Source organism: Procambarus clarkii, chromosome 50, assembly GCF_040958095.1.
Source record: "Procambarus clarkii isolate CNS0578487 chromosome 50, FALCON_Pclarkii_2.0, whole genome shotgun sequence".
In the NCBI taxonomy this organism is placed as follows: Eukaryota; Metazoa; Arthropoda; class Malacostraca; order Decapoda; family Cambaridae; genus Procambarus; species Procambarus clarkii.
In genome coordinates, this window is record NC_091199.1 from 18,246,417 (window position 1) to 18,268,034 (window position 21,618).

General features: G+C 49.6%; 1 protein-coding gene across 1 annotated transcript; it reads right to left on the reverse strand.

The window, feature by feature from the left end:
* Positions 1-18,978: 18,978 nt before the first annotated feature.
* LOC123772630 (chondroitin proteoglycan 1-like) lies at positions 18,979-20,630 on the reverse strand. Its single transcript, XM_069303328.1, has 5 exons — positions 20,581-20,630; positions 19,815-19,856; positions 19,653-19,751; positions 19,276-19,569; positions 18,979-19,132 (listed from the first exon to the last, which is right to left on the reverse strand). The coding sequence occupies exons 2-5, from the start codon at positions 19,854-19,856 to the stop codon at positions 19,019-19,021; spliced, it is 549 nt and encodes a 182-aa protein (XP_069159429.1). The 5' UTR covers positions 20,581-20,630; the 3' UTR covers positions 18,979-19,018.
* Between the last annotated feature and the right edge of the window lie 988 nt (positions 20,631-21,618).

The following is a 21,618-nucleotide window of genomic DNA, read 5'->3' on the forward strand; positions in this document are numbered from 1 at the left end:
TTTGCTCGGGACTAATTACCTTTCTGGGGTATAGCAATTAGTGGTTCATGATAATTAGGGGAGTAATTAACGTCTGGAGTCTGGAGGACTCAGATGACTCGGTAAAGCGAGGTCATGGAGCTAGCATAAATCGTTATATTAATCATATCCTGTCTGAGAACAGTGGATTAATTACACTCATGTTAATTAAGGGTAATTAACTCCTTTCCCGTGAATTCACAGTGTTTGATGAAACCTGCTGAGGCAGTGCGTAGTGAGACGTATTTATGGATGATTAATTATCGGTCCTGGTGACAGTTAATTAATTGCTCGGAGTTAATTAGGGTAATTAACACTCACTAGTAATTTTTGACACCGACTGTTGAGAAGCTACCAAGTTAGGGTAGGCTTACTCAACGTAACTCAATGGGGATGTAATTAGTGGTCCGTTTGACCTTAATTAAGAATTACTCACTGAATACTTGTTAGGAGTCAAGTGTGATGTAATATTAGAGTTTGAGTTATTGTTAGCAGAGATGACTTGTATTGAGAGAAACAAGTGTTGATGATTAACGTAGAGTACCATCATGTTGTTGTCTAGTGAGAGACAATTGTTGTGATTAATGTAGTACTTTGTTGCTGACTGCTTGTGATCAATCAATTAACGTAATTAATCACTTAATCAATGTAGTAATTGATTAAGGCAATTTCTTTTGGTTGTCGTCTGGTGACGAGAGTAGAGTAATTTAGGGATTTGTGGAGCTGTGTCCCAGAATCCCACCTTGCCTGACTTTGTTTACTGTTTACAGTGCAACTTCTTGTAGGGAGTTGCAAAGAGTGTTCACACTGGGTTGTGATAGGGGGAGTCACTGTTGGACTACCCGCCTAGTTACGGGGGTCACTCCTGTTTGGAAGGAGGACCCTTAAGCTTGTGATTAGATTAAGCTGTCAGGGAAGCCAGTGACACTATTGATTGCATGCTTGTGTCTTCAGTGGGCATAATTGTTTAGTTAGTTCACTTGTCAGCCCGAAGTGTCAGCAAGATGGAGCCTGCTGTCACTTCTCAAGGGGCTGTTGAATAGCTGTGTTGCAATTGCCACTGGATGAACAATAACGTAACCATTCGCTGTGGTGTAACTTAGTCTGTGACATTTTCTTTTGATTTGCAATATTGCGTCATCAGTGGGCACACCTGTGCTCAGGTTAGTTCAGTATGCAGCCGCACAGCAAGGGTTGCTATTTAGCTGTTTGTTATCGTGCCACTGGATGGACATTAACGTAACGTAAACTCGGTAATGTAGTAGTTAGTCTCTTGTTATTAATAAATTGTTATGTTATAGAAAACAGTCTTTGATGTCAACCCTTCAACCATATTTTTCCACCCAATGTTTCTGCATATTACGATTAAATGTTGATGTGATCTTGATATGACGGCTGTTCTTGGGAATTCGAATTCCAATTCATAGCACCACGTCAAATATAAATATTTGATTGTGAGAACCCGTCGGTTACCCTTTATTAGTTTTAACGTCCTGTTTAACTAGGAGGAGCCAGCGGCCAATTGTGGACAGGTTTTCACCCTTGGTGGTGGAGGCCTGGCGGTTTGCTCCAGCTTTTCCTTTTTCTATTGGACTCATGCTTAACTGCCGCGAGCAGACTTTAAACTTGTAGTCCTCCTCCTAAGGGAGGTAGGCGTAGAAAAAAATCTCACAAGGACATCCGTTGTGCTGCGGCACTTGCGAAAACCAAATTGAGAAGGGGAGAGGTGGTGACTGTCCTGAGAACCACATCAAACGAAACGTTAACCATACGTTCAAAGAGCTTGCAGACACAACTCCTGAGGGCAATAGGGCGGAAGTCCTTGGGGGATGACCCGAGAGACCCTGCTTTCCGAGCATGGAGAACAACAGCATCGAGTCTTCAGGGACCGACGACGACTCCCAGACCCGATTCTACAGACTCAGTAAATACTGAGACGTGCACGGAGGGAGATGGCGAAGCATTTCATAATGAATGCCATCGGAGCCCGCTGCCGTAGACCCGCAAAGGGCTATAGCAGGCTGAAGCTCAGAGAGAGAGAGAGAAGGGATCATTATAGTTAAGGTGAAGATAAGTATAGAAATTTAAAGGATAAGATTCAAGAACAGGCTTACGAAGAAGGAAGGATTGGGGGAGACGAGAACCAGAACTAACAGAGGAGAAATGGGAACCCAGTTCGGTTGCAACCCGCAACGGGTCCGCCACAAGAGCACCATGGAGCCGAAGGACCGGTGAGACATCAGGAACGAACTTACCCGCAATCTTGCGGATACGCATCCAGACCAGTGGGAGAGGAGTTTCGGACGTAACGGTGGAGACATAAGAAGCCCAGTAAGCACGTTTAGCCGCACGGATGGTCCTACGGGAAACTGTACTCGCCTTCCGAAACAAAAGAAAAGACTCGACTGTCTGCCGGCGGCAATGTCTCTTCCAGGCTGCACGCTTACAGCGGACAGCCCGAGCACAGTCCATATTCCACCAGGCAACGCACTTCCGCGTTCCCCGAGAGGAAGAGCGAGGAATAGAGTGGAGGGCAGCGTCAAAGACAGTGTCATGAAAAAGAAGGAGGGCGCGAGGGAGAGGCAGAATGGAGAGGTCGGAAATAGTAGCACGGAGAGTAAAGAGGCGCCAGTCAGCCTGCGCAAACCGCCACCTAAGGAAGGAGAGAGGAGGGCGAAAAGAGAAAAAAGAAACATGGATAGGAAAATGGTCACTACCATGGAGGTCATCAAGGACCCGCCACCCGAAATCTAAGGAAAGGGATGACAAGCACAGAGAAAGATCGAGACAAGAAAGGGAGCGAGTCTGAGAGTCCAAATGAGTGAGCTCACCAGAATTAAGAAGGGACAGGGAAGAAGAGAGGATGAAAGGTTCAAGGAGGCGACCCTGGGTATTTGTTAGCACATCACCCCAAAGGGCATGACGACAACTGAAATTACCCAGCAGGAGCACAGGCTCCAGTAAGGAGTCTAGGAGATATTTAAGATCGGGAAGAGAAAGTGGGACAGTGGGGGGAGATAAATGGAACAACCCGTGTACCAGCTACGCACAAAGACACGGGCAGCAGAACAGTGGAAAGACGAGGAAAAAAGTAAGGGGACAAAGGAAACATCGGAGCGAATCAAGAGAGCAGAAGAATTTATGGACCCCAGTTGTCGCTGGTGGGGGGCGGGGGGAGAGGAAAGAAAAGCCACGGAAGCAACCAGGACGAGCATCAAGCATCAGCTCCTGGAGACAGACACAAAGGGGCGAAATCTGTGAAATGAGAAGTTGGAGGTCAAGGAAATTGGCGTAAAAACCACGGATGTTCCATTGAAGAAAAGACATCAGCAAAGAGAGAGAGGTGAGCAACAGAGAGCAAAGAAGAAACAAAGGTGAAGAAGGAACACAGCACGCTAAAAAAGCACAGAGTCAGGATCAGGGTCAGCGCAGTCAGGGTTAGGGGGCATGGGTAAACTGAGTAAAGAAGGAGGGAAAGAAGCAGGAGGACAGACCAGAGGTGGACGAGCAGGGTCTGGAGGAGGAGGAAGGGGAGGAGGAGGAAGGGGAGGAGGAGGGGCAGAAAGAGGGCGGGCGCACCTCAGCAAGGGCAGTAACCGAGATGGAACTGGGGGCTAAAGAAACCCCCACAGTAGGAACAGGGGGCTCGACCACCGAAGCGGGAGGGGAAGGAACGATAGAATCAGAGATAGAGGGTGAAGAAGAAAGCGAAGTCTTCGTACCAACAGGGGAGGAGGAGGAAGGAGAGGAGCCAGGTTTCCGCTTCTAACTCAAAGATACATGCGTCCCAGCAACAATGTACTGGGCAACAGACTCCAGCGTCTCGATAGGAGAAGAAGAGCGAGAGCGAACAACAACCATCAGGACAGCGATGGACGTCGGCCCGCACAGTTAGGCGGCGAGTAAAGCCAAGAGATGGAGGAGAATGACGGGAAGGAGGACTAGAGGGAGAGGAAAAAGAAGACACAGGAGACGTGACAGACTGAGTAGAAAGAAGGGGAGCCATAGACAGAGAACCAGGAAGGGGACCCTTCGGGACAGAACAGGAGGGAAACAGGGGAGGCGGTGGTGGGCGTGTCTGGGTCTAAGGCTCGGAAACGGTTGTGAGACTGAGGAGGGCGGCATGGACGAGGAGAGGAAGAGTGCCCCACGCGAGCATAGGAGACACCAGCGAAAGAGGGGAGACGACGAACTTGGCGCCGAGCCTCAGGAAAAGACAAACGGTCCCGGTGCTTCAAGTTGAGGACAGCCGCCTCAAGTTTGTAACGAATACACGCACGGCAGAAGGTAGGGTGGGCCTCACCGCAATTGAGGCAGCGGGCCTGGGAAGAAGTGCACTCCAAGTTAGAGTGACCCTCGCTTCCACACAGGGGACAGAGAGAGACAGGACTAGAGCATTTGAGGGTACCATGCCCTAACCTCCAGCACTTACCGCAGAGCCGAGGAGATGGAATATACTCCTGAACGGAGCATCTGGAACCAGCAAGAATGACAGAGGGCGGAAGGGACCTACCATCAAAGGTAACCTTCCCAACCTGAATGGGCACATGGGGATGACCACGAGGGGGACGAGTAAATGTATCCACCCGGAGGACAGAAAGACCCTGGGCCTCGAGGATATGCTTGATATCCTTGTGGCAGTCCTTGAGATCCCTAATTCCGGTCGCAACATGGCGCGGAAGGAGAAAAGTGCCAACACTGGCATTCAACCGAGTGTTCTTCGAGACCCGAACTGGGGTCTCACCAAGGCAGGATAAGGCGGCCAAGCGAGTGGCCGCATCCTGAGAAGTAGCAGCAATGACACGGGTACCAAGACGAGTGAGGTTGAAGGTGACAGAGGCATCCACGGAATCGACAAGATGCCTATGAAGGGAAAAATCGTTAGGAGGAGTTGAATCCAAAGATTGGAGGTCAAAATACTTAGTCCACGTAGCAGGACCAAACAAAGCATGGAACGAAGTAGGATGGGAAGGGAGCATACGAGAACGGCTGTAGCAGGGACGGCGATGAGAACCCTTAGAGAGAGACGGATCGAAAGGTGCAGTAGTCACAAGAAGAGATGGAGCCGTGCAAGGGGACGAGACGGTCACTACAGCAGGCTTAGGGCTCGATCCAACCACAGAGGTGGGAGGGGAGCAAGGAGGAAGAGTCCAGGTCTGGGCCTAAACCACGTCCTGTAGCGGGGGCTACAGATCCCGGTCTTCCAGGACGGTCCGACTCAGGGGCCTGGTCGCCCACCCCATGAGCCTGGGTAAGAAGTCAAGTAGTCATCCATACAGTAAACCAATATATAAGGGATGGGACCTGGAACCAAGGAGATACCACCTACCAGGGCAGCCAGGAAGGCCGAGCGCGGGCCAGTGCAGGAAGGGTGTGTCGTCCCCAGCAGTGCTCCCCCTTTTCAACAGGGGAGTCCTACTACTTCGTTCATTCTCCCACACTGGTGCTAAGACCCCAGTCCCCCTATCACCCCAGCCTGGACACCCAACTATCCACTCAGAGCGGCCTCTCACAGGCGACCCCTCCAGCGGGTGGTCCGATGGCCACCCGCAAGACCCTACATGGTGCCCTTCAGCACGTACACCACCCAAAGGGGAGGCCATAGGCAACCCACACTGGTCCCAGGGAGGTTTACGGGAGCCCCTCACCACAGCAAGGAGGCACCACGGAGGGGGGCACCAGCAAGAATGACAGGGCAGGAGGGTCCTACCATCGTCCTACCTTTTCGGGTCCTGTCTTCACAACCCGAAAGGGTTGACGGCTACAACCACGAGGGGGGAACGAGTAAAAGTCTACCTGGAGTACAGAATGGCCCTGGGTTTCTAGGATATGCCGAATATCTTCGTGGTAGTCCTGTAGATTCCGAACACCTGTTGCTACATTGAGTGAGGATCATAGTGCCAACATTGACAGTCAACCGAGCGTTCTTTGACACCCGAACTGGGGGTCTCGCCAAGGCAGGATAAGGTGGCCAAGCGGGTGGCTACATCCAGCGCAGCAGCAGCAACGACACCTGTACCGAGAGTGGTGGGGTTGAAGGTAACAGGCATCCACTGAACCAACAAAGTGCCTATGGAGGGAGAAATCGTCAGGAGGCGTGGAATCAAGAGGGAGAGGATCAAGGTATTTGGCTCATGAAGCAGGACCAAACAGGGCTTGATACGCATCAGTATGGAAAGGAATCGAACGAGTGCGGCTGTGGCAAGGATGAAATTGAGAACCCCCAGAGAAGGGTTAAAAGGTGCAGTTGTCACAGAGACCGAGCCATACCAGGGGACGAAGTGGTCAACACTGGGGGCTTGGGGCTCTACCTAACCAAAGGTAGGAAAGCTGAGGAGAGTAGTCAGGAGGATCAAAGGAGGAGCAAGGCTAGGTCCCAACGCAACGGTTATACTTGAGCCCGGTCTTCCAACACAGTCCGACTCTGGGGCTTGGTCACCCACCCAACGAGCCTGAGAGGGTACTAGAGGAACATTATTTGACAAAAACGAGGTAACTCATTCACGAGTGTGCCCCCACACCCACCACGGAGCCACAAGTTAGAGGCAAGACACCCAACAAGAGACATATTGCCGATCTTGCCGGGACCCCCTAGGGGTGCGTCGAGAGTTTACGCCCCACAAAACGGCACCTTAAGATTCTTCAGTCCGTCGAGATCGAGTTCAGTGACTAAAGGAAGATTGACAATAAAATGATCCCTTCACTCGAGACATTTGGTACTATAGTTTTACGGGTGCAAGAGTCCCTCCTCAAACACTCGGGCGTCAAAATAGAAGTCCAAAAGAATGATCAAAACAGGAACAAGGTCAGCAGGGAGCAATTATAAAGAAGGGATAAAAACGAAACGAAAGGAAAAGTTGTCCAGCACAATTAGAGAGGACAGCAGCAGGAGTAAAAGGCTACAAAAGGACAGCTCTGTCCCATGAGCATCACACTCCGGCAGCCGCTCACCAAGGCCCCTCACGGCAGCAACGGGCCAGACAGGGAGGGGGCATTTTTTTTTTTTATTAAGCCAAACGGTCCAGGTGCCTCATGCCAACAGATATTAATTTTATAAAATAACCAGGTAATCAGTGTTGTGGAAGAGCACCAAGAAGTTCCTGCCCAGTATTACCGGCTCGAATGCTCAAGAGAGGGAGATTAGTCTTGTCCCCACAGGTAACAGTATCCCAACCTGATTTTGGCAAAGTCTGTCTTACGTTATATGCCGCCCATTAGAATTTCTTCCCATTCGAAACAACCTTTCATAGTGTAGTTTTAGTCCTTTGGGAGTAATTTGTTCGAACCAAGTATTCAGACCAATATGGTATTTACAATATGCAGGAGATGCCAAGGTCCAGGTCAACTTTAACATGTTAATTGGGCTCAGAGGTCATAACGAGTTGGTAGTTTGTATCCAAATAAAATATCCTGAACCTCTTGTGCATTTTGACTACCCATTGATTAAAAAACTATAGGAAGCAATTGATTTTTTAAGCAATCTTTAACATTTCTATGTGAGGGGGCAGTTATTCCATCAAGCATATTTTTCGGATGTAAGTAATTATCAAAAGAAGGCACCAAACCGTGAAGGCTATGTAGCACCATCAAATGTGTGGAATAATCAGAGGGCGCTAAATATTACCAAGAATGTCAATACGAGAACAAAAACGCACAAGGCGAACGATATCAAACGTATCCGAGTCACCAAGAATTCTATTGAGGGACAGGTGACCGCGAGGTGCGGTCGGAAAGCAAGACACACGCTCGTCCTGGAAGTCAGGACATTCAAGAAGGATATGCACGACCGTAAGAGGGACAATGCAATTAGGACAATAAGGAGCAGGGTGGCGCTCCATCAAGTGACCATGGGTTAAGCGAGTATGGCCAATACGCAACCTCATCAGAGCCGTTTCCTATCGCCGGTCACAGTGGTAGGAGGACGGCCACGAGGAAACCACATTTAAGACGTACATAGTTTGTTACCAGTAACAGACGACCAAGAAGCCTGCCAATGGGTAAGGATGGAAGAATGGATAACCGGGTAAAAGTCGGAATATGGAATACCTTTACGAGAGATGGGACAAGAGCGGACAGCTTCCTTGGCAGCAGCATCCACACGTCATTGAAAGAGACACCAGTATGGCTGGGAACCCAACAAAACTCAACTGACTTAAATTTACTGTGAACAAGAAACAGCCAAAGCTGGATATCGACAACTAGTAGATGAACCGGATTAAAGGACCCGAGAGCCATGACAGCACTACGAGAGTCAACAACAATTACAAAGGAAGACTGACAACGAGAAGGCAGGAGACGAAGAGCATAGAGAATAGCATAAAGCTCCGCTGTGAAGATGCTAGTCTCCGGAGGTCAACGACACATGTAAGTGCGATCAGGAAAAAGAACAGAGTAGCCAACACCCTCCGCAGACTTAGACCCATCAGTGAAGACAGAAACGGAGTGGGAATGAGAAGAAAAGTGCTCAAAGGTAAAGGCATTTTAGAACCATAGGAGGGGTAAAAGCTTAAGTGATGCGGGTCAAGGATGTACAAAACTGTGGAAGGGGGGACTCTCCACGGGGGCAAAGAAGGAACACGAGGAGAAACATTAGAAATACGAACGGAAAGAGAAGCCTGTAAGCGAGATAACTGGACAGAAAGAGGGAGGTGGTGATGAGGAACAGGAACCGCAGGAGGGGTAAAAGTTAAAGCACGACAGAGGCGAGAGAAGGGATGCTGCAAGGACCGTGCAAGATAGCGAAGACAGTAGCGATCACAGCGGTCCCAGAGAGACAGGAAGCCAGTGTCAATATACAAGCTGAGGACGGGAGACGAACGAAAGGCACCAGAGCTGAGGCGCAGCCCAGTATGGTGCAAAACATCAAGACGGCGAAGAATAGAAGGAGAAGCAGACGAGTAAGCAGGGCAACCATAATCGAGCTTAGACAGGACGAGAGAGTAATGTAAAGCAAGGAGAGTGCGCCTATCCTCTCCCAAGAAGTATGGGACAATACCCGAAGGAGGGTAAGGGCCTTAGAGCGCTCAACATGGAGGTAAGAGATATGGGGAGACCAAGACAAACGAGTGTCAAGGAATAACCCCAAAAGCTTCGCGGAATCTTTGTACTCAAGGGGATGACCATAAAGTGACAAAGAGGGACGAAGAGCGACCCGTTTCCGCGTAAAAGTCATGGCACAAGTCTTAGAAGTAGAGAACTTGAAGCCATGATCGGTGGCCCAAGATGACATGGCATCAATTGCAAGTTGAAGCCGGCGCTGAAGGAGAGGCGAATCATCACCCTGACAGCGAAGGGTAAGTTCATCGACATAGAGAGCGGAGAAGACACCTGAAGGAAGAGAGGAAAGAAGACCATTGAGGGCAACCAGGAAAAAGAGTAGTGCTCAGAACACTACCCTGGGGCACACCTTCGTATTGCTGAAAAGAGGCAGAGAGAGCGGTACCAAGGCGCACCCGAAATTAACGACGAGAGAGGAAGCTGCGTAGAAAGAGAGGGAGATGACCATTAAGGCCAAAAGAATGAAGTTGAGATAGAATATGATACCGCCAAGTCGTAAGTAAGTAAGTAATTATCAAAAGAAGGCACCAAACCGGGAAGGCTATGTAGCACCATCAAGTACGCAAAATAATCAGAGGGCGCTAAATATCACCAAGGATGCCAATACGAGAACAAAAACGCATAAGGCGAACGATATCAAAAGTATCCGAGTCACCAAGAATGCTATCGAGGGACAGGTGACCGCGAGGGGCGGTCGGAAAGCAAGACACACGCTTGTCCTGGAAGTCAGGACATTCAAGAAGGACATGCACGACCGTAAGAGGGACAATGCAACTAGGACAATAAGGAGCAGGGCGGCGCTCCATCAAGTGACCATGGGTTAAGCGAGTATGGCCAATACGCAACCTCGCCAGAGCTGTTTCCCACCGCCGGTTACGGTGGAAGGAGGACGGCCACGAGGAAACACAACATTTAAGAGTACGTAGCTTGTTACTAGTAACAGACAACCAAGAAGCCTGCCAACGGGTAAGGACTGAGGAATGGATAACCGGGTAAAAGTCGGAATACGGAATGCCTTTGCGAGAGATGGGACAAGAGCGGACAGCTTCCTTGGCAGCAGCATCCGCACGCTCATTTAAAGACACACCAATATGGCTGGGAACCCAACAAAACTCAACCGACTTAAATTTACTGTGAACGAGAAACAGCCAATGCTGGATCTCGACAACTACTGGATGAACTGGATTAAAGCACCCGAGAGCCATGAGGGCACTACGAGAGTCAACAACAACCACAAAGGAAGACTGACAACGAGAAAGCAGGAGACGAAGAGCATAGAGAATAGCATAAAGTTCCGCTGTAAAGATGCTAGTCTCCGGAGGCAAGCGACACATATAAGTGCGAGCAGGAAAAACAACAGAGTAGCCAACACCGTCCGCTGACTTAGACCCATCGGTGAAGACAGAAACGGAGCGGGAGTGAGAAGAAAAGTGCTCGAGGAAAAGGCGTTTTAGAACCGTAGGAGGGGTAAAAGCTTTAGTGATACGAGTCAAGGATGTACAAAACCGCGGAAGAGGGACCCTCCACGGCGGCAAAGAAGGAACAACACGAGGAGAAACATCAGAAATACGAACGGAAAGAGAATCCTGTAGGCGAGATAACCGGACAGAAAGAGGGAGGTGGTGAAGGGGAACAGGAACCGCAGGAGGGGTAAAAGTTAAAGCACGACAGAGGCGAGAGGAAGGATGTTGCAAGGACCGCGCAAGATAACGAAGACAGTAGCGATCACGGCGGTCCTGGAGAGACAGGAAGCCAGTGTCAACATACAGGCTAAGGACGGGAGTCGAACGAAAGGCACCAGAACTGAGGCGCAACCCAGTATGGTGCAAAGCATCAAGACGGCGAAGAGTAGAAGGAGAAGCAGACGAGTAAGCAGGGCAACCATAATCGAGCTTAGACAGGACGAGAGAGGAATGTAAAGCAAGGAGAGTGCGCCTATCTGCCCCCCAAGAAGTATGGGACAAGACCCGAAGGAGGGTAAGGGCCTTAGAGCACTCAACACGGAGGTAAGAGATATGGGGAGGCCAAGACAAACGAGTGTCAAGGAATAACCCCAAAAGCTTCGCGGAATCTTTGTATTCAAGGGGATGACCATAAAGTGACAAAGAGGGACGAAGAACAACCCGTTTCCGCGTAAAAGTCATGGCACAAGTCTTAGAAGTAGAGAACTTGAAGCCATGACCTGTGGCCCAAGACGACACGGCATCAATTGCAAGTTGAAGCCGGCGTTGAAGGAGAGGCGAATCATCACCCTGACAACAAAGGGTAAGATCATCGACATAGAGAGCGGAGAAGACACCAGAAGGAAGAGAGGAAAGAAGACCATTGAGGGCAACCAGAAAAAGAGTAGTGCTCAGAACACTACCCTGGGGCACACCTTCGTATTGCTGAAAAGAGGGAGACAGAGCGGTACCAAGGCGCACCCGAAAGGAACGACGAGGGAGGAAGCTGCGGAGAAAGAGAGGGAGATGACCACGAAGGCCAAAAGAATGAAGTTGAGATAGGATATGATAATGCCAAGTGGTGTCGTAAGCCTTTTCTAGGTCAAAAAGGACGGCAACAATGGAGGTCTTCGCAGCAAAAGCAGTACGAATATAGACCTCCAAGTTCACCAGGACATCTGTCGTGCTGCGGCACTTGCGGAAACCAAATTGAGAAGGGGAGAGGTGGTGATGGTGTTCCAGGAACCACATCAGACGAACGTTAACCATACGTTCAAAGAGTTTGCAGACACAACTTGTGAGAGCAATAGGGCGAAAGTCCTTAGGGGAAGCACCCAGAGACCCCGGTTTGCGAACAGGGAGGACAACGGCATCGAGCCAGTCCTCAGGGACTGACGACGACTCCCAGATCCGATTATACAGACTCAGTAAATACTGAGACGTGCTCGGAGGGAGATGGCGAAGCATCTCATAATGAATACCATCGGAGCCCGCCGCCGTAGAACCGCAGAGGGCCAGGGCAGAACGAAGTTCAGAGAGAGAGAAGGGATCATTATAGGGAAGCTGAAGATGAGTGCAGAAATCTAAAGGACGAGACTCAAGGACAGGTTTACGAAGAAGGAAAGATTGGGGAAGATGAAGACCAGAGCTAACAGAAGAAAAGTGGGAACCCAGTTCGGAAGCGACCTGCAACGGGTCCGCCACAAGAGTATCATGGAGGTGAAGGACCGGTGAAACATCGGGAACGAACTTACCCGCTATCTTGCGGATACGCTTCCAGATCTGGGCCAGAGGGGTTTCGGACGTAATTGTCGAGACATAAGATGCCCAACATTCACGTTTAGCCGTACGGATGGCCCTACGGGCCACCACACTCGCTTTCCGAAAGAAAAGAAAAGAATCGGTCGTCTGCCTACGGCGGTGCTTCTTCCAGGCTGCACGCTTACAGCGGACAGCCCAAGCACAGTCTGCATTCCACCAGGGAACGCACTTCCGTGGACCCCGAGAGGAAGAGCGAGGAATAGAGCGGAGGGCAGCGTCGAAGACAGTGTCATGAAAAAGGAGGAGAGCGCGAGAGAGGGGCAGAAGGGAGAGGTCAGAGAGAGTAGCACTGAGGGAAAATAGGGTCCAGTCCGCCTTAGCAAACTGCCACCTAGGGAAAGAGAGGGAAGGGCGAAAAGAGAAAAAGGAAACAAGGATGGGGAAATGATCACTTCCATGGAGGTCATCAAGAACCTGCCACGTGAAATCTAAGTAAAGAGAAGAAGAGCAGAGAGAAAGATCAAGACAAGAAAGGGTGCGAGTTCGAGAGTCCAAATGAGTGGGCTCACCAGAATTCAGAAGAGACAGGGAAGAAGAGAGGAGAAACGGCTCAAGGAGGCGACCCCGGGTATTCGTCAGAACGTCACCCCAAAGAGAATGACGACAATTGAAGTCACCCAGCAGGAGCACAGGCTCCGGCAAGGAGTCTAGGAGATGTTTCAAATCAGGAAGAGAGAGCGGGACACTCGGGGGGAGATAAATGGAACAAACTGTGTACCATTTCCCCACAAAGATACGAGCAGCAGAACAATTGAGAGGCGAAGGAAAAAGTAAAGGAACAAAGGGAACATCAGCCCGAATCAAGAGAGCAGAAGAATTAGAAGCCCCAGCAATGGCTGGGGGGGGGGGAGAGAAAGGAATAGTCACGAAAACGACCAGGACGAGCACCAAGCATTGGCTCCTGGAGACAGACACAAAGGGGCGAAAACCGCGAAACCAGAAGTTGGAGTTCGAGGAAATTGGCGTAATAACCTCGAACGTTCCATTGAAGAATGGACAACGACGAGAAGAGAAAGGACAAAAACAGAGAACAAGGAAGAAACAAAGGCGAAAGACCAACAGAGCACGTTAAAGAATATCAGGGTCGGGATCAGGGTCAGCAAAGTCAGGGTTAGGGGGCATGGGTAAACTGAGCAAAGACGGAGGGAAGGAAACGGGAGAACAGATCAGAGGTGGGCGGGCAGGGTCCGGAGGAGGAGGAGGAGGAGGAGGAGGAGGAGACAACGGAGAGGAGCAGTCAAGGACAGCAGCAGGAAGAGGGGGAGTAGAAAGAGAGGAGCGCACCCCAGCAAGAGCAGCAACCGAAAGGGAAGCAGGGGCCAAAGAAACCTCCATAGCAGGAACAGGGGGCGCAAGCACTGAAACGGGAGGGGAAGGAGCAACAGAGCCAGAAGGAGGAGCTGAGGAAGAAAGCGAAGCCTTCTTACCTGCCGGGGAAGAGGAAGGAGAGGAGCCAGGCTTACGCTTCTGACTTAAAGAGACCGGTGTCCCAGCAACTACGTACCGGGCAACGGATTCCAGTGTCTCAACAGGAGAAGCCGAACGAGAGCACACACGACGGCCGTTAGGAGAGCGATGGACATCCGCCCGCACCGACAGGCGGCGGGGAGAGCCGATAGATGGAGGAAGAGGATGGGAAGGAGGATCGGAGGGGGACGAGGAAGAAGACACAGAAGACACGACAGACCGGGTAGAAGGAAGGGGAACCCCAGACAGAGGACCAGGAGGAGGATCCTTCGGGAGAGAACCCATAGGGACAGAGGAGGGGGCAGTGGGCGCTTCAGGGTCCAAGGCCCGGAAACGGTTGTGAGTCTGAGGAAGGCGGGAAGGATGAGGAGAGGAAGAGCGCAACACGCGAGCATAAGAGATATTAGCATAAGGCGGGAGCCGGCGAACCTGGCGCCTCGCCTCAGGAAAAGATAAACGCTCCCGGTGCTTCAAGTTGAGGACGGCTGCCTCAAGCTTGTAATGGACACACGCACGGGAGAAGGTAGGATGGGCCTCACCGCAGTTGAGGCAATGAGCCTGGGGAGAAGCGCACTCCGACTTAGAGTGACCTTCGCCACCACACAAAGGACAGAGAGAGACAGTCCCGGAGCAGCGGAAGGCACCATGCCCAAACCTCCAGCACTTGTTGCAGAGCCGAGGAGAAGGAATGTACTCCTGGACAGAGCACCTGGCACCAGCAAGAATGACAGAGGGTGGAAGGGTCCTACCATCAAAGGTAATCTTCACAACCCGGAGGGGTTGACGGCGACTACCACGAGGGGGACGAGTAAACGTGTCCACCTGGAGAATAGAGTGGCCCTGGGCAGCGAGGATATGTCGAATATCGTCGTGGCAGTCGCGCAGGTCCCGAACACCGGTCGCAACATGGGGTGGGAGCAAAATAGTGCCAACACTGGCATTCAACTGAACGTTCTTCGAGACCCGAACGGGGGTCTCGCCAAGGCAGGATAAGGCAGCCAAGCGGGAAGCAGCATCCTGAGAAGAAGCAGCAACGACACGTGTACCGAGACGAGTGGGGTTGAAAGTAATGGAGGCATCCACGGAATCAATGAGATGTCGATGGAGGGAGAAATCGTCAGGAGGCGCAGAATCAAGAGGGAGGAGATCAAAATATTTGGCCCACGAAGCGGGACCAAACAAGGCTTGATAGGTAGCAGAACTGGAAGGAATCGAGCGAGGGCGGCCGTGACGAGGACGGCGGTGGGAACCCCCAGAGAGAGAGGGGTCAAAAGGCGCAGTAGTTACAACTAGAGAAGGAGCCGCGCCAGGGGACGAGGTAGTCACCACTGGGGGCTTGGGGCTCGACCCAACCACAGAGGAGGGAGGGGAGCCAGAGGAAGGAGTCAGAGAGGCCAAAGGAGGAGCAAGGTCGGGGCCCAATGCAGCGGAGGCTACAGAGCCCGGTCTTCCAATACGGACCGACTCGGGGGCTTGGTCGCCCACCCCACGAGCCTGAGAAGGTAAACCAGAAGAAGCCGAAGCAGGGGTAATCATCTTGACGAAAGAAAGAATTCACTCACGAATGTGCCCCCACACCCACCATGGAGCCACAATTAGAGGCAGGACACCCAACAAGAAGCTATCGCCGATCTTGTCGGGGCCTCTTAGGGGTGCGTCGCGAGTATACGCCCCACAAACGCCACCTTAAGAAACCGACAGTCCGTCGAGATCGGGTTCAGTGACGAAGTGGGGATTGACAATAAAAGGTTCCCCTCGCTCTCGACGTCGGGTACTGCAGTTCTACGGGTGCATGAGTATGCCTCCTCAAGCACCCGGGCGTCAAAATAGAAGAAGTCCAAGGGAAGAACCAGAACGAGCAAAAGGTCGGTAGGAAACGGCAAGCAGATAGGAGAAGAGGGGGGAGAAAAACGAAACAGAAGGAAAAGGAAAAGATGCCCAGCAGAATTGGAGAGGTCGGCAGCAGGAGCACAAGGCTAGAAAAGGACAGAGGACTGTCCCAAGGAGCATCACACTCCGGCAGCCGCCCACTAAGCCCCCACACGGCGACAACGAGCTGAGCGGGGAGGGGGCAGAAATCTAAAGGACGAGACTCAAGGACAGGTTTACGAAGAAGGAAAGATTGGGGAAGATGAAGACCAGAGCTAACAGAAGAAAAGTGGGAACCCAGTACGGAAGCGACCTGCAACGGGTCCGCCACAGGATAAGGCAGGTCCTTCACCTCCATTGTATCATGGAGGTGAAGGACCGGTGAAACATCGGGAACGAACTTGCCCGCTATCTTGCGGATACGCTTCCAGATCTGGAGCAGGAGAGTTTCCGACATAATTGTTGAGACACAAGATGCCCAACATTCACGTTTAGCCGTACGGATGGCCCTACGGGCCACCGCCCTCGCTCTCCGAAAGAAAGAAAAGAATCGGTCGTCTGCCTACTGCGGTGCCTCTTCGCTGTAAGCGTGCAGCCTGTGACAGCCCGAGCACAGTCCGTATTCCATCAGGGAACGCACTTCCGTAGACCTCGAGAGGAAGAGCGAGGAATAGAGCGGAGGGCAGCGTTGAAGAGTGTCATGAAAATGGAGGAGAGCGCGAGAGAGAGGCAGAAGGGAGAGGTCAGAGAGCAGCACTGAGGGTAAATAGGGTCCAGTCCTCCTTAGCAAACTGCTACCTAGGGAAAGAGAGAGAAGGGCGAAAAGAGAAGGAAACAAGGATAGGGAAATGATCACTTCCATGGAGGTCATCAAGAACCTGCCATGTGAAATCTGAGTAAAGAGAAGAGCAGAGAGAAAGATCAAGACAAGAAAGGGTGCGAGTCCGAGAGTTCAAATGAGTGGGCTCACCAGAATTCAGAAGACAGGGAAGAAGAGAGGAGAAACGGCTCAAGAAGGCGACCCCGGGTATTCGTCAGAACGTCACCCCAAAGAAAATGACAATTGAAGTCACCCAGCAGCAGCACAGGCTTCGGCACAGAGTCCAGGAGGAGTTTCAGATCAGGAAGAGAAAGCGGGACTCTCCGGGGGAGGGGGGGAGATAAATGGAACAAACTGTGTACCATTTCCCCATAAAGATACGAGCAGCAGAACAATGGTGAGAAGGCAGAATTAAGGGGACAAAGGGAACATCAGAGCGAATCAAGAGAGCAGAAGAATTTTAAGCCCCAGCAACAGCTGGGGGGGGGGAAGAGAAAGGAATAGTCACGAAAGCGACCAGGACGAGCACCAAGCATCGGCTCCTGGAGAGAGACAAAGGGGCGAAAACCGCAAAATCAGAAGCTGGAGATAAAAGGAAATTGGCGTAATAACCTCGAACGTTCCATTGAAGAATAGACAGCGACGAGAAAGGACAGAACAAGAAACAAAGGTGAAAGAGCACCACAGCACGTTAAAGAATATCAGGGTCGGGATCAGGGTCTGCAAAGTCAGGGTTAGGGGGCATGGGTAAACAGCAAAGACAGAGGGAAGGAAGCATGAGAACAGACCAGAGGTGGACGGGCGGGGTCCGGAGGAGGAGGAAGAGGAGGAGGCAACCGAGAAGAGCAGTCAAGGACAGCAGCAGGAAGAAGGGGAGTAGAAAGAGGGGAGCGCTCCTCAGCAAGGGCAGCAACCGAGAGGGAAGCAGGGGCCAAAAAAACCTCCATAGCAGGAACAGGGGGCGCAACCACTGAAATGGGAGGGGAAGGAGCAATAGAGCCATTAGTAAGGGCCGAGGAAGAAACCGAAGCCTTCTTACCTGCTGGGGAGGAGGAAGGAGCCAGGCTTACACTTCCGACGTAAAGAGACCGGTGTCTCAGCAACTACATACCGGGCAATGGATTCCAGCGCCTCAACAGAAGCTGAACGAGAGCACACGACGGCCGTTAGGAGAGCGATGGACATCCGCCTGCACCGACAGGCAGCGGGGGAGAGTCAATAGATGGAGAAGGATAGGAAGGAGGATCGCAAAGGATTCGAGGATGTCCATGGTTGGTATGTGCCTCCATACCCACCATGGAGCCACAATTAGAGGCAGGACACCCAACAGGAAGCTATTGCCGATCATGCCGGGGCCCCCCCCCTGGGGTGCGTCGTGAGTATACGCCCCAGGAACGCCACCTTAAGAACCGTCCAGTCCATCGAGATCGGGTTCAGCGACGAAAGGGAGATTGACAATAAAAGATTCCCCCTCGCTCGAGACGTTGGGTACTACAGTTCTATGGGTGCAAGAGTATGCCTCCTCAAGCACCCAGGCGTCAAAATAGAAGTCTATAGGGATAACCAAAACAAGCAAAAGGTCGGCAGGAAACGACAAGCAGATACCAGAGAGGGGGGGGGGGGGGAAGAAAAAACTAAAGAAAAAAGGAAAAGTTGTCCAGCACAATACTAGAGGATAGCAGCAGGAGTATAAGGCCACAAAAGGACAGCTCTATCCTATGAGCATCACACTCCGGCAGCCGCCCACCAAGCCCCCTTACTGCAGCAACGGGCCAGACAGGGAGAGGGTTTTTTTTTATATTAAGCCAAACGTTCCAGGTGCCTCATGCCAACGGATATTAATTTTATAATAACCAGGCAATCAGTGTTGTGGAAGAGCACCACAAAGTTCCTGCCCAGTACTATCGAGCAGGTAATAATCTTGTCCCCACAGGTAACAGTATCCCAACCCAATTTTGGCAAAGACTGTCTTACGTTATATGCCTCCCATTAGAATTTCTTTCTATTCAAAACTGTTCAAAGTGTTTTACGCCTTTGGGAGTAATATTCGGACTAATGTTATTTACAATATGCAGGAGATACCAAGGTCCAAGTCAACTAACATGTTAATTGGGCCGAGGTCATTATGAGTGGGTTTGTATCCAAATACAAAATCCTGAATCTCTTATGCATTCTGACTACCCATTGATTAAAAAACTATAGGATGCATTCGATTTTATGCACTAACATTTCTATGCGAGGGGGCCGTTATTCCATCAAGCTTATTTTTCGATCGTCATTGGCATGCCTATTAAATTTCACATGACAACGCGTCTTTAACAAAGCGAGCGGCTGCACGTTAAATGTACACCCTTTATTGTTCTGTAGTAGCAGTGACAACTATGGTATGCACGGTAAGATGTGTATCTGCCCTTCGTTGCATAGTAAGTTAGATCTAAAAATTTAGGAAAAATTTACAATATGATTGATGAACTAAAACATTAATCACCTATGTGATTTTATTTCAATCAAGACGTACAATACATTAAGCATAATATCTGGCGGTGGTGGAAGTAATTGTAGTGGTTACTATTTGAGTGATGGTAGTTATTATTTCCTGGACGAGTTCTTGTGTAGTTACCACAGGGACCGTCTGGATCTGCAAATAAACATGATTGAAATTTAATATAGAGTTTAAATAAGTTTATCGAGGTAAAATAACATAGGGATGAGGTAGCTCAACATGACTGAAGTGTGTATAATCAAGTTAACACTGCCACAAGTTCAAGACTACATGGTTACCTCGTGAGTGACAGCCACGTGGGTGATGGTCTGCCAGTATTTAACCGTATCTGTTGTGGTGACGAACTGACTGTAGGCAGAGACCATTGTGCTCACTGGGTAGACCCCCACCGTAGCCGTCACAAACACTACCGGTGTGGAGGTGACCCTTATCACAGAGGTCACCGTCTGTGGCTGCTGGGGAACAAACTCCCATTGTGTGGTTGTCTGGGTGACCGTCAGGGTGATCGCTGTCTGCTCAGTAACCCAGACGTCAGAGGTGGTAGTCTCCCGCAGAGTGTGGGTCAGGGTTGTCTGCAATATTATACAACATTACCAATGTTAAAGTAAATTAACATGTTAGTAAAATTTAATAAAGTAAACGCTATGCTACCAACCTCAGTAGTGACGGTGGAGGTTGTAGGAGTGACGATTGGCAGGGGCGCGTGGGTGCCGTAAGATTGGTATGCCTGTCCCTGGATCTGTTGAGGAGCAATTTCTTATTTTTTTTTTTTTTTTGTTTTGTTATATCTCCAAAATTACAGGAAAAATGTTATTACCTGGGCGATACAACCGAGGAAGAGTAGAGCAAGTACCGCCATCTGTATGGAAGAAAACAGTTTCATTAGAAGTCAGATGCGTTACTAGCTACCATTATTAAAGCCATTAGATTTACTCTAAAACAGAAGAGAAATTACGTTAATACCCAATTCTTTCACAAACCGGCTAGACAATGAATGCATGACTAAGAAAAAGTACTCTTCAGAAGTCTTAGTATGGCAAATTATGGGTATATTACAGTTTAAGTCAATGTATGCGTTTGAAAGTTAACGGGAAAAAAAAGAGGGGGGGGGGGCGGCACAGGAGTATTGTGAAGCCTAACCATGTCCCTACAAGTATGATTATTAACGCATTTTGTGGCAACTTTAATTGTTTGAAAGCATTTAATTGCTTTAAAGTCTTATTCAAGTGAAGAAAATCTTTAGTTTATTGCTTCCCTAAAGCGAGAAAAGTAAATAAGGCCAATACCATGTGCTCGGTGTCTTCACATTGTGTTCAATGATCGGTACATACTTGTGGAGAACGTGACAGAACTTTAAAGAAGCCACTAATTAGGCATAGTTCAGAAGCCTTTTTAAAATATTTATTAGGTCCTCATCGGAAGATTATAGGTAGCTAAATTAAACAATATATTAGCATTAAATCATATAAGTACTTACTTACAAACACGGATATTTTAAGTATATTAAGCCGAAACTGTATAAAGAAAACAAACTAACTTCCACAGAAATCATGAATATTTGGCAGCAGCATATAACAACTAACCTTTAACAACAGGTAAAGTATGAGAGAAGGTCCCACACACACAACAGAGGACAAACTGAGGAGTGAAGGCGGGCCGGGCACCTCGTTGACTCAACACCAACATTTTAGGGGAAAGGTAGAAAGTTTCCCACAAAAGCTGCCAAGACCACCATAACAGCGCCATCTATTGACTGAACCGTCAGCTACGCTCCTTGTGGAACAAACTGGTGTGAAGACTCACAGAGCTTCAATATGTATTTATTTTTAACATTTCAAATAAATGTTTGCGTTTCTATTTTATAATATTAAAATATTAATTTTATTTGCAGCCTTTCTATCGCATTACTGACTATTAGCAAAAAATAAAAGTTTTCCTTAGAATATTTTCTTTAGTCTTAATATATTAAATCATAAGTAATTCTAGCACCGTAATCCAAAATGTATATATTTACCACCCAAGGCCAACACTCCCATATTGAGAAATAACACCGTTGGCTTTAATTCACATATTCACCACCCTAGGTCTTCACTCACATATTGAGAAATAACACTGTAGCCTCAAAGACTATATTTACAACCGTCTGCCTACTTGTCTCCACTATTACAGTTGACACTCCTTTCCCTCAGATCTGGAAGAAAATCCCTAAGATAGTGGGTATGTTAGTTCCAGATATCTCGCCAGTCAAGTTCAAGTACGTTTATCGAGACAATAATATGTTTCTAAAGTAGCTTAGGCTATTTCTAACTTTACCTCTGTGGTTCTGTTGTGGCGGGTCCGGTGTCGGTCGCATCCAAACATCACCTTAGGACTTCCTCCCCATTGCTCCAATGCGTTGCATATGCAGACTTTTTGAACGTATGGTCCATGACCGTTTGATGTGATTGTTGGAACACTATCACCACCTCTCGCCTTCTTAATTTGGCTTTCTCATGTGTCGCAGCACGACTGATGTCCTCGTGATTTTGGAGGGCTATATTCGTATTACCTTTGCTGTGAAGACCTCAGTTGTTGCTGTCCTTTTTGACCTGGACAAAGCGTATGACACCACCTTGAGATAC